At 37.3% G+C, this 9,954-nt stretch overlaps 1 protein-coding gene across 1 annotated transcript in view; it reads right to left on the bottom strand.

Moving 5' to 3' along the window:
* HMCN1 (hemicentin 1) overlaps nt 1-9,954 on the bottom strand; it is a 543,624-nt gene that overhangs the window by 335,325 nt on the left and 198,345 nt on the right. Inside the window, 4 exon segments of the mRNA XM_007451144.1 lie at nt 1,302-1,423; nt 5,302-5,446; nt 6,757-7,020; nt 8,111-8,231. Of these exon segments, the coding sequence (XP_007451206.1) occupies nt 1,302-1,423; nt 5,302-5,446; nt 6,757-7,020; nt 8,111-8,231 (652 nt within the window).

The following is a 9,954-nucleotide window of genomic DNA, read 5'->3' as shown; positions in this document are numbered from 1 at the left end:
CTTTCCCTATTGTCCTTCCCTTAATTAATATTGCTGGGAAAAAAACCCTCAAGTGCTCAAGTGTTTGTTTCCCCAGAAGCTGAGGAATGTTGACACGATTCCAGTGCTTTTCATAATTACTGGAGATGAAAAAATGAATAGTTTATGATGCATGTCAACTTGCTAAATTGTTTCAGAAGACGAACTTTATTTTTCTAAGAATAAGAGAAAATGAATAATTTACTGCAAAAAGAACAGGCTTGCACGCCTCTGCTTTAAAGTTCAGCTTGGACTTAATGATAACAAACATAAATCCTAGGCTTCTAAACAGCCCTACAGTTATAAAGCTACTTTTGTCTTAAATTTTCCAAAGAAAATGCACATCAATACTAAATTGACAATTCAGACACTGTTATAAACTCAACAGGCACATTTAAGTCAGAACAGGCTTACTATTAAACACACAGCAACCCTAGGCTAGGAGGCAGGTAGAAAATAACTGAGTCAAAACAAAGTTTCCAATAAATTCTAGATATATGCTGAGTAAGTGGCTTAAGTCCTGATCAATGATAATATATGGTAGTCTGTTTGGTTTCTAATTGATAATGGTAGTCTTTTGGGTTTCTAATCTGGGAGATTAGAGGAAAAAATGAATTTTTTTCACTAAAATATATTCTACCTTGTAAAGTAATCTGAGCCTTGCCCATTTATTCATAGGAAACACACTATTTAAATGTAACTTAATTAGCATGACTTCTGCCCTTCTTAATACCAATATTGTAGCCACTGAGGTCCTATGTTTTTTGAATGTGATACTTTCCTTATTGTCTTCAACTTAGATGTCAGAATCCATTCACAAAAGCACTCTGCTCATTATAAATATGGGAGAGGGAAAGGGAAATTTGAACATTGCTATAATCAGAATGGATCTCTCCCTTTCCTGATGTTTTATTTTTTCAAAGGAAAATACTACATGGAGATCAAAAAATATTTATTGAGCCCCTATAATAATAATAATAATGATAATAACAACAACAATAATAAAAACAGCTAATGTCTATTAGGTGTTCCTATGTGCCAGACTCTCTTCTAAATGCCTGACATACACTGCCCCATTTAATCCTCAGTTTCTCCATGAGATAGAGACTGTTATTCTTATTATCATCATTTTATAGTTAGGGGATCTAAGGCACTGAGTTCTTAAGTAATTGGCCCAAGGCAGGTCACACAGTTAATATGCAGTGAAGCCTGGATTAACAAACATCCCATTTCCATAGCTACATTAATACTTAGGCAACTGCAAAGCAATTAGGGATAATTACCTGACACATCAAAGAACGTCTCTGCCCGTCCAGTCCCTGCACTACTGACGGCAATGCACTCATAGGAGTCTTCATCAGACAAAGTGACCTGTTCAATATCCCAGGTCACACTGGCCGATTCTCTGGGGTAAGAAAATAGAAGCATGTTTAGTTACTACAAAAACAAGACCAAACCGAAAACAGTGATTCCACTATTTGTTTTATGCATTCAAAAGAACAGCTTAGGGCTTCCCTGGTGGCGCAGTGGTTGGGAGTCCGCCTGCCGATGCAGGGGACGCGGGTTTGTGCCCCGGTCCGGGAAGATCCCATATGCCGCGGAGCGGCTGGGCCCGTGAGCCATTGGCCGCTGGGCCTGAGCGTCCGGAGCCTGTACTCCGCAGCGGGAGAGGCCACAGCGGTGAGAGGCCCGCGTACCACAAAAACAAAACAAAACAACAAAAAAACAGCTTAAAAAAAGTTATTTTAGCTTAAAATTATACAGAGTTCTTTTATTATCATAATTATCATAATTTTATTGATAAAATTATGCAGAGTTCTTCACAGCTTAAAATTATACACCTTTTGTACTTGAATTAGAAAGTTAAGCTTTGTACTCTGAGCAAAAAACATAAAGACAGTAAGTTTTGTTTTGTTTTGTTTTCTATTGATCTTCGTAGGTTCTAACAAAAGAATTCACTTCCAAATGTGAGAAAAACTTTAAAGAGGCAGAGGATAGAAGAGTGGGACTTTTTTACTGAGAAAATATCAGGGAGACATCTTTAATCTTCCCTCGAAACTCATTTAATTCAAACTAATGATCATTTTACCACTTTTTTTTCCCCCCACATTTTCACATTCATATGTCTTTCTTTTTTTCTTTTTTGAACAGGCCTGTAACTTTGCTGTTGAGAACTACAGCCTGTGCCTGTGTCCAGTTAGGGTCACTGGAAATTTCTTTAGCAGACCTTCTCTGGCTACGTCAAAACATAAGATACGAAGTTGGCACAGAAACACTCTAAATCCTCTCTCCTTCCCCTCTCATTTCCAGGTTTTGGTCATGTTCAGTGGGGTTCTAGCCAAAGCAACTCAACCAGTAATTTACAAATGTGAAGGTAGAAAACAAACGTTTTGGTTCCCAAAAGATAAATTCTCTTTAACTTTCTTATATATAAGCTCTACATAAGGCTATATACCATAACTGGTTCAATCTATGTATATAATGAGTAAAGAAAAAGATTATCAGTTTTACAGTCAAAGTTGTCATTTAGGTAAAATAAATCCCTTTGCTATATTACATATTCATTCATTTAATAAATATCTATACTTTGTCCTCTAACACTCTTCAAACTGTTTCTCATTTTTTGGAAATGTCTTAGTAACAGCTATTTAATCCTTATTTAAAACATTAAAATAATCTATAAAACAAGCATTATATTGTTTTAAAATATGATTGCAATGTCATAAATATTTTCATAATTTTTTCTTATAATCAACCATAGCTATTTATAAACTTTTTAAACATTCAAGATGCAGATGAGAGGAAAAGCCCACTGCAGTCAAGACACCTTCCACTGAAGCTGAAAGTGGTACAAGATGTGATACCTCACAGTAATAACTCCAGATCTCTCCCCATCCGAATGAACCACACCCATCACCAAACCACTATGAAGAATTCACTGAGCTCTTAATGTACATTTACCACTAACCTAGAGTTTGTAAGAGGAAGTCAAGTCACAGGTTCCTGTCATTAGGAAAGCGAGAAAATAAGCAAGGTGATCCTTCCATATATTTTAGTAACTGAGAATATTCACTTAATACTGTTTCCTTTCACTTGCGTCTGCATTAGGTGTCAGTGGTCCTTACTGTCACGTTCAGAAGAAAACGGAGTATGACTTATTCTATGCTGCACTGATCACCTAAGATGTATCATGAATGCTTAAGAGCAGTAGGCTAAGCCCAAATTTACAAATGCCATTGTCTAGGAGGTACTGGTAAGTTCCAGGAAGGTAGGAGTTTGAAATACACACATCTTTCATGTCTTCTGCAGTGCCTGCTTCAGAGCCAAGCATATTTTAGGATTCATCAAAAACTGAGACATGCAGAAATTTTAGAACAGAAAATGACAATTCTTCTAGTCTTAAGGCCCTTTATTTAAAAACTAGAAAGTTGAGGAAGGACAAGTAATTTATTCAAAGGCACAAAACTACTGTATGGAGTGCTTAGAGAATATTCTTTACAGTTATACTTGTTCCTCTCTTATTTATGAAATATTACATGAAAGCAATTCTCTTTTTCATGTACCCTTATCAGTTAGCATTAAGATTATATGGCCACGATAAAAAGTTTTGAAGGGATAACCCTTGGAACAGGGGAAGGAACATGTCAGATAGAAATGTGTCTTGTTACTGATGGAAACTAATTCTCTCCTACATCCCCTAGAGACCATAGTGACTCACATAACAAAGATCCAGTCATGCAGCTGGAGTTATTAGGAAATCTAGGGCAGAGATGTGCAAGTGAATTGGGATTAGAGTATCAATCCATCATCACCCATGCCCAATTATGTCTTTAGCCTCTTACATCCAAAGAACTTAACAAATGTCAGCAAGGCATGTCACATCTCTGGGCCACAGGGCTGGAAAAATGAAAGAAAGAATCCTTGCGGTTTACCTCAGAGGAATTGTGTGGAATTAATAAATTAATGCTTATAAAGAATCTCAAGTGTCTTTGAAAATTGTTACTATTTAAACACAAAGCAGAATTGTTTAATTTCATCATTCAGTTATGTAACTTCATCATTTGATATCTTGGTCAGTTATGTTGCTGGTTATTAAACATGCAGCTAAGGAAATCATCAAGATGTATGTTAAGCAAGTAGCAGGAAATAATTCAGTCCAATCTTTAAACAATGGAAAATTTTCTCAAGTTATAATGAACATTCTTGCCATAGCTTCTGCTTAAAATGACCCCATAAGGAGATTGTATAAGCTAAGACTGTCAAATATTTAACATGTTACACAAGTTATTTACGAAAATATTGAATTACCAGTGTAAAAGCTTTGTAAAATAATTCTTAGAGTTTTTCCCCCAAATGTAGTTCCATAGTAAGTTTAAAAAAAAAGTTTGCCAGAAATCACGCTCTAGTTTTCAAGGCCTACTTAATTTTTATCATTAGATTCCTTAAACTTGTCTAGAAAATTCACCCATCTTCATAACGGAAGTTGGCGCCCTCTAGCCCACTTCCCTTCACTGTTGGCTGCGGTAGTGACCACACACGCTTCGGCTCCATCTGGCCCACACCCCTAGCACACACCTCATTTCTACCCTTCTCCTCCTGGCTCCCTGGGCTACAGCTACACTGGCTTCCTTCCCATCTTTCTTTCCCACATGCCTGCTGGATTCTGGCCTTAGTGCATTTGCATTGCCTGTTCCTGGTGTGTAAATGCTCTTCCCTGGATATCTGTGTGACCTGGATATCTCACCATGTTCAAGTCCTTGCTCAAATACCCCTACTCTGCATTTTAAAATTACAACTTGGCCAAAACCACATGTACTCCACCAACCAGTAGTACTTGCCCCAATTAACCTGCTCTACTTTTTTCCATAACACTTTAAATCAGATTCAGAGACATGTTTACACTCAAGCCACTAAAGCTTAAGTTTCATTTGCAAGGACTCTTGCAAAATTCAGGACCTAACTTTGTATTCATAATTTTGTATTCTTTGTCTTATCCAGGGACCCTAAAACTGTGTAAAATTCAGATTCTATAAAACCTGAATCAACTCTTTAATGTATTCTAACATTTATTATATTATATTTATCATCTGTTTCTGTCTTCCTCCTTTACAATATAGGCTCCACAAAGGTTCAGAATTGTGTCTGTTTTGCTCACTGCTACATTCCAAGACTATGAAGCAAATAAATAAGAATGTCTAATGAAAAAAGTCCATTAAAATAAGTATCTATTTGTATTTAGATATTTAGTGCTATAAATTATTACTAATGGAAACATTTACACACTTTAAATACTGGTCTACTCCAAGTGTAACTCCATTTCTGGCAAAGCTCAAGGTAAAGGGCAAAAGACTCTCAACAGAGCAGTGAATTTGGCCCGGCTGCAGGTAGTATCCCAGGGTTTTCTCAGGCATTGTAACTTTGGGAGCATCTGGGAAAAAAAGAACATGGGCAAGAAGGTCACAAAAATATTTGGTACTTCCTGTTAATCCATTCAAAAGCTTCATACTTAAATTATTCCAGTAAATTCTCTGCATTCCAGTTAATCTAAATCATGAAAAGTCACTTTATCTTTCTTTGTTCAAAGGTTATTAATTTCTGGATTAACTCCATGGACCCTTTACTAAGGTACTCATTGAATCTAAGACTCCACTGACCTTAAGACATAACACCTTCTGTACCACCAAGACAGAAAACAAAGCTACCAGATAAGTTACAATACATCATCAATTGTAGAACATAGTTCAATTTCAAAAATGTAAAACTATGAAAAGAACACACATATCCTAGAATTGAATTCACAGGGTAACTGTTTCCAAAAAGGAATGAAAAAATTGATTTTTAAGAATCCAATAGCTTTTTTAAGCATTCAATTCAGGGGCTAACACAACTAACTTTGAATACTGCATACGAGGAAATACTGAGGTTGGTTCTATTACTTCCTTTCTACAGCTATTAACCAATAGCTACAGAGTGGTTCCTGAATTTTCCAAATCATAACCTTATGTATAAATGATAAACTGTTATCCCTCCACCCAAAAGTACAATATTAGAAACAATCCTTCTGTATCCTTGTCAGTCCATGGTTCAAGTTACATACAGTTCTAAAGTTTTGGTCAGAATCCAGTCATCAGCCTTGAGAAATAATAGCAAATACATAAGTAACTAGCTTACTTATTAACTAACTAACCAAAAAAGGCAAAATCACCACCAGTTATTTGCAGGGAACTACTGTTCAAAGTAGAAAGGTTTCTGACAATTGTATATAAACACTTAGCCAAATCAGATAGCTAATCAAATATTAAACACATATGCCAGGGGGAATAAGAGCACGAGAACTTCCCAGTTCAAATTCTCACACTGATTGAAGTAATCAAAATTCTCAGATCTACAATCAGTGAGACTTAACATGAAACTTCGAATGTGCTATTTTATGGTTAGGAAAACTTGTGTTACTAAGTGTAAATGCTCTTCTACATGGTGACCCAGTAATAATGTGAGGATATTATTTTTGACTTTAGAGTCCATTCTTCTTATTTTTCTTTTTTTTGGCCACACTGCGCAGCTTGAGGGATCTTAGTTCCTTGACCAGGGATTGAACCAGGGGCCCCCAGCAGTGAAAGCCCAGAATCCTAACCACTGGACTGCCAGGGAATTCCCTACAGTCCATTCTTTACTCATAGGACCATATCAGCCCCTTAAACTATCAATACTCCAGTGTTGAATAAAGTGATATCTTACCTGGGACGATACTAGAGAAGGAAACACTTGATACTCTCTGGAAGAGATAATCATCCTTATCATAGCCTGTTACTTTGAGAAAGAAAGCTTCATTTGGTGGTGTAAAGTCAGAAATATTCCATATGCCATAAGGTTTTCTATCTGGATAATATTTAATAGGAATTGTCTTAAGAGAGCTGCCTGAGATACTCAGAAGTTCAAGACGATCTACTCTAGCTGGGATGGAAATTCCAGAAGTATTCAGCAGCACATAGGTAGGTATTCCTACAAGAGAAAGGATCTGTCATCATTTGCAAGTAACATGCACCTGAGGTTATCTATCAAATAAGTTTTGTATTATAATAACAGGTAATAAGGACATACATATGAGTACTACAGAATGTGCCATAAATTGTGGCCCAGTTGTAGAATCTTCTCTACATAAAAGACAGTTTATTCATGACCAGAGAAACTTAGGAAACCCTAAGTAATTATTTTCATGGTATTTAATCATGTTTATATGTAGAAAGAATAGAATTATGAATATTGTGTTATATGATATTTGTTATGTGAATACTTTTAAAGATTCACTATTCTGTATCCTTCTGGTAACTGCAGCAATAAAAATAAAAGAACCATCAGAAAAAAAGAAATTTAAAGTCACAGTAGGATTGAGCCTTCTTTTTAATTATAAATCTTCTTGCATGAATAAAACAAGAGGAAGAAACACCTTTCAAATCAACAATAATTTCACCTTGGAACATCAGCACCTTTCAAATCAACAATAATTTCACCTTGGAACATATAATGCTACATGGTATCTTTAGTTTTAACTACATAATTTCACCTTGGAACATCAGCACCTTTCAAATCAACAATAATTTCACCTTGGAACATATAATGCTACATGGTATCTTTAATGTTTTAACTACACACACACACACACACACACACACACACACACACACGCAGCATTTTCACCTTGACAACAGGCAAGTAAGATGCTAGTAAGGAAAAAGTCTCAAGATCTAGGTCATCAGTTTTCAAAGTTTAGTAAGTGTAGGAATCAATGAGGTGCTTGTTAAAGTGCATATTCCTGGGCCCCACCTTCTGTGATTCTCATTCAGGAGATCTGGGGTGGGCCCCAGGAATCTTAATTTTTGATAAGCTCCCTGAGTGATTTCAATATCACTGGCCTCGGGACCACACTTTGAGAAACAGTTACTAGGTCACGAGTGCAATCATATTTAAAATAAAGATGCTATGTTTCCCAATTTTATTGAATACCACAAAATTATAAAATCACTGACAGTCTGAGAACTATTTTGCACTTCAATATCTACTATGCCAACTGAAGTAATGAGAACATACAAACCTTGCACCGGTCTGCTGACTGTGTTTTTGAAGTCCAGGGCGGGCTTTCTGGAAAAACCAGCTCGAAAATCAATAGTACTGAGGCCGGTGATGCGAACAGAGTGCCTTCCACTGCTGAACGTCTGAAAAATGTTTAATGACAAACTCTATCAGCAGTTGATCCAGGATGCAGGTCACACTAGACACTAACCAGTATGGGAAACTGCAGAGTGTTTAACTAGGATTGATGTCCAGTCACTGAGGTTTTGATCTGGGTGTTTTGAACTAAACTGTGATTCTGTAACTTCAATGCAAGTTTTGTAATACGTATCCCAGGGGACTAAAGTACAGCTGAGTTTTATATTGCATGACCAGTGGTAAAAGATAGAGGGGTGTAGTCATAGTGAATGGACTTGGTTCACATGGTGAATGTTCAGGAAATATTTGTGAAATGAACGAATGACTAAATCTTCTCCCCTAAACACCATCCAGGTTCTATTATGGAAAATATTTCCCTTCTCTTTGCCTCTGGGAAGAGACAGCCAGGACAAGCACAAGAGCCGACCATTCTCCAACTTTTAGCCCAACGGTATCCTCAGCTCAGCAGTGTCCAGCCAAGGCACTCAGTGTTCAAGATACAAATATGAGTAAAAAGAAGGTCCTGATCCTGTAAGGTTCTATGGCCAGTGAGACAGTCAGATGGAGAAAGCGAAATCTTCAAGAGGAGGCAGTAAATGCAGTGACAGAATTACAGAAAAGGCACATATAAAAGCACAGACTAGGGCTTCCCTGGTGGCGCAGTGGTTGAGAGTCCCCCTGCCGATGCAGGGGACACGGGTTCGTGCCCCGTTCCGGGAAGATCCCACGTGCCGCGGAGCGGCTGGGCCCGTGAGCCATGGCAACTGAGCCTGCGCTCCGCAACGGGCGAGGCCACGACAATGAGAGGCCCGCGTACCGCAAAAAAAAAAAAAAAAAAGCACAGACTAGCCTGTAGTTCAGTTAACACCTCCTAAGGGAGATGAACAAGATATTGAATAGCTAAGCACTGAAGTTACCCATATGTGCATAAATAATAAATATGGATAATTTGGATTAGAGTCACAGGATAAAACACTAACATTTATTGGGCACTTCCTCTGTGCCCAGACTCTTTGAATACATTGGCTTATTTAATCCTTATTACAACCCTATAAGGTAGATATCATCATTATCCCCACTGCACAGATAAGGAGGTTGAGGCACCAAAGCTATTCAACAGCTTGCCCAAGTTCACAAGGTTTCCTAACTTTCCTAACTTGCAGAGGTGGGGTTTTAATCCAAAAGTCAGGCTCTGGGCTCTTCCCCACCATGCTACATTGTCTCCCAAGGCCAAGGTAAGTCAGAGTTAGCCTCTACATCAATATCTCTCCAAATATGATTTAAGGACCACCTATATCTACACCTACACAAAATCACTTCGGTTGTTTGTAAAAATATGGACTCTGAGCTCCAGCCAAGATTTACTGAATCAGAATCTCTAGTCAGTGGAGTTTAGGAACATGTATTTCAAAAACCATCTAAAGGCTTATGAACAAGAGTTCACCATTATGTTATTACATTGATCACTGAGATTTTGTCTCAAAATAAAATGATTATATGATAGCATTTAGGTAGAAGCAGAATATAGGAGTAAGAGAAAGCATTCACATGATAACACCAGTATGCCAACATGGCTCTCCATCTCAACACTGAGAAACACATATTTAGTTATCATAGCATGACAGAAGGTGCTAAAAAGATATATATATATATGATTTTCATATAGTGAACAGCTAGATTAAGCCACAGCGTGGTTAAAGATAAGCCAGCTCCAAGGCTCAGGAAACC

Source organism: Lipotes vexillifer, unplaced genomic scaffold, assembly GCF_000442215.2.
Source record: "Lipotes vexillifer unplaced genomic scaffold, Lipotes_vexillifer_v1.1 scaffold343, whole genome shotgun sequence".
In the NCBI taxonomy this organism is placed as follows: Eukaryota; Metazoa; Chordata; class Mammalia; order Artiodactyla; family Lipotidae; genus Lipotes; species Lipotes vexillifer.
Note: the sequence above shows the minus strand (reverse complement) of the source record. Positions and strands in the feature narration are given on the sequence as shown.